Source organism: Phalaenopsis equestris, unplaced genomic scaffold (genome assembly GCF_001263595.1).
Source record: "Phalaenopsis equestris unplaced genomic scaffold, ASM126359v1 Scaffold000432, whole genome shotgun sequence".
NCBI lineage: Eukaryota > Viridiplantae > Streptophyta > Magnoliopsida > Asparagales > Orchidaceae > Phalaenopsis > Phalaenopsis equestris.
This window is the reverse complement of record NW_018164873.1, coordinates 264,019-267,277: the sequence shown is the minus strand read 5'-3', so window position 1 is coordinate 267,277 and position 3,259 is coordinate 264,019. Positions and strand designations below refer to the sequence as shown.

Here is a 3,259-nt window from a genome sequence, read left to right as displayed (position 1 = left end):
TTTATATATATATATATATATATAGAAGGAGCATGAGTCGGCTCCCTACATGTTGATAAGAAGTGAAGTTACAAAAAAGGTTGGTTAGGAAGGTCCCCAAACTAGAAAATAAAACACAAAGTTACTCACTCATAAGGGGTATCCCAACCACAGAAACAGACACTCATTGCAGAAAAAGGGGAATATATATACAAGCACATATATATATATATTCTCCAAAAAAACAAACTAAAGAAAGCAGAAAAGACAAGTAACCCCCAAACAAGTAGCACAGCCTCAATGGAAGACCAACACTAATCATGGCCACAAAACAATGGTCCCAACATTCATTTTTGCACTCTTAGGTAAGGAATTTGGAGTTTTTCCCCTTGAGTTAATAGGTGGAGAGGGGGGGAGAGGATCGTGGATACCTCAGCATGCTCAACATTTGCACCCTCCATAGCCAGGAAGTTTGCAGGTCTGTTAGCTTCCCTATACACAAAAGAGAAATGAATCTGAGAAATGAATCTTACTGTCAAGGCTTACTGTCAAGGCTAAGCTTTTTAATCTTGTGAATCCACTGATTAATATGCCAAGGGGAAGTCATCTTAATGTTCAACAGCTCCACCAAAAGGGAGGAGTCCACTTCAGCAACAATCCACTTCCACTTATTCTTCATAGCAAATTTTAATGCCCAATATAGGGCAGCAGCTTCAGTGTCCAAGGCATCTTCAGCAATATAAGGGGCCTTATAGAAAAGCAAGGTATGCCCTATGTGATCTCTAAAAATTCCCCCAATACCTGCTCTCTTGTTTGTGTAGCTTCCATCTGTATTGATTTTAATGAATGTGTAAGAAGGTCTCTCCCATCTAACCTTGATGATCTTAATATTATTAGCAACCATTATGGTCTGCAGGATCTTAGGGAACTTCCTCCAACTTATCAACTTATTTAGATAAGACAAGCAATTAATCATCACCCTTGTAGTGTTGGCCTCCCTCTCCTCATGTTTGGCCATGTTCCTAGACATCCAGATGAACCAAGCAACAATGAAGGGAATTGGCATGAGGTTAATCTCTTGCCAATCTTTAATACAATCTATAATGTTATCCCAACAATACTTATCAGGTTAATATTCATTTGGGAGGTCAATCTATACCAAACCTCCTTAGCGAATTTGCACCTGAAAAATAAGTGATCCCTGGAATCCTGGTCGAGCTTACATAGGTGGCATCTAGAAGGCCCTTTCAGGCCTTTTAGTTTTAGGATATCATCAGTAGGAAGTAAATTATTAAGAGCTCTCCAGGAAAAGAACAACATTGAAGGGGTAAGGTTTTTTTGGCAAGAGGAAACATTCCACTGGCAGGTGTCCCAGCTGTACAAATTATTCTGGATATCCTTTGAAATACTAGCCCTGGTCTTATTCTTCAAGTTAAGTTGATCCTTGTTATTTCTATCAAATTGGATAGTAGAAATGGAGCTAACAGACTGATCCTTCAATATACTCCTAAAAATGTCCTCAGACCAAACATTACCATTCCAATAGTCCTTGAACAGTAGATCCCCCTCCTTTTCATCTTGTAAAGGTTCCAAATAGTCAGTAGGACACCAGTTGTCTTTCCAAAAATTGATTTCCCCTTGGCCCAGCTCCCATCTTAGCAGCTTTTCAATGTCTTCTCTGACCTTAAGCATTTGAATCCAAATTCTAGAATCTCCCACCTTCCTAGTGACCTCCCCAGGGTGATCAAATTTGCAATATTTGGCCTGCATGAACTTGGCCCATAAGTATTCATTTTGTCTGAATTTAATCCAAAGCTTGCACAGACTGATGTGTTGCATCTGGTGCAAACCTTTAAATCCTAAGTCACCAGCCTCCCAGGGTTTAGCCACTTTTTGCCAGCCTGCCCAAGCCACTTGTTTCCTGTTCCCAGCCCAAAGAAACCTGTTGAATATTCTTTCCAGCAAGAGGTGGGTGCTTCTTTTCATTGTAGCCACTTGGAGAACATTAAGGAGGGTGATGGTAAGCATGCTCTTAAGGAGGGTGATCCTACCACCATTAGACAAATAAGAGTTAAACCACCCCTGAAGAGTAGAGATTATCTTATCAATAACCTCATCAAATTGAATCAACTCAGTCCTTCCTCTGATCAAGTGAATCGCCAGATATTTGAAAGGGAGGTTCAAGCTAGAGAAACCAGTGTAAGAGTATATCCATTGTTTGGTTGGTAGAGAGGCTCTTTTACTGATCAGAATCTCACATTTATCCTTGTTTACCTTTAGACCAGACACCTGTTGGAAGTGTTGAAGGCACTCCATAATGGACTTGGTAGCAGACTTGGTAGCCCTAGTAAACATCAGAATGTCATCAACATATATCAGATGGCTGATATCCATCTTAGCTCTATTGTGATAAGTGTGATATGTGTTAAAAAAAACTTTTTCTATTCTCCTTGCAATCAATCAGTCTAGAGAAGTAATCCAGGACCAGGATAAAAATGGTGGGGGATAAAGGGTCCCCTTGTTTGAGTCCTCTAGAAGCTTTAAAGAATCCATGTGCTTTGCCATTTATAAAAACTGAATTCATATTATCCTCAAGCCATCTTTTAATAATCTGACAACACTCCCTAGAAAAGCCCCTAGCCTCCAAGCATTCAATAATGAAATCCCAGTTCACCATGTAATAAGCCTTCTTCAAATCAAGCTTAAAGATGGCATTTCCCCCTCTAGAAGGTTTCTCCAAATCCTGTAGACGTTCTTGAGCCAGGAGGATGTTATCCCCAATGCTTCTGCCTTTCACAAAAGTAGCTTGATTATTGATGACAAGTTAAGGTAATACAGGCTGGAGTCTGTGCTTTTACTTATAGTCTTGCTTATCACATTGTTAAGACTCAGGGTTCTGTAATGATTCCAGCTATCCTAGTAGAAGCACTGAAATAATTAGGTAGTGAGTTACCTTTAAAAAAGTGTTGGATAGCTTTGATCACCTCCACCTTGATAACCTCCCATGCTTTCTTGTAGAAGTCTGCAGTAAACCCATCAGGTCTAGTAGATTTAGAGCTGTCTATAGAATTCAAGGCTATTTTGCAGATATGGCAGATTTAATAGTGGCATTACATAAATTAATAACCTCCTCATCAGGAATATCTTTTAAATGCAGATTGGTAGTAAACTTCTTGCTGTCAACAAATAAATTGCTATCAATGTGCACTCTTTCACTGTTCATCCCATTCATTAGGTTTTGGCAGTACTGCACAACACTTTCAGCAATTTCCTCCTCCTG

At 39.6% G+C, this 3,259-nt stretch overlaps 1 protein-coding gene across 1 annotated transcript in view; it reads right to left on the bottom strand.

The window, feature by feature from the left end:
* Positions 1–2,373, bottom strand: part of LOC110027626 — a 31,727-nt gene extending 29,354 nt beyond the window's left edge. The window contains exons 1-3 of the mRNA XM_020729131.1: positions 1,203–2,373; positions 573–1,077; positions 411–471 (exon numbers count right to left, since the gene is read on the bottom strand). Coding sequence (XP_020584790.1) covers positions 411–471; positions 573–1,077; positions 1,203–2,373 — 1,737 coding nt within the window. The remainder of the gene's footprint in view (positions 1–410; positions 472–572; positions 1,078–1,202) is intronic.
* Positions 2,374–3,259: the final 886 nt, after the last annotated feature.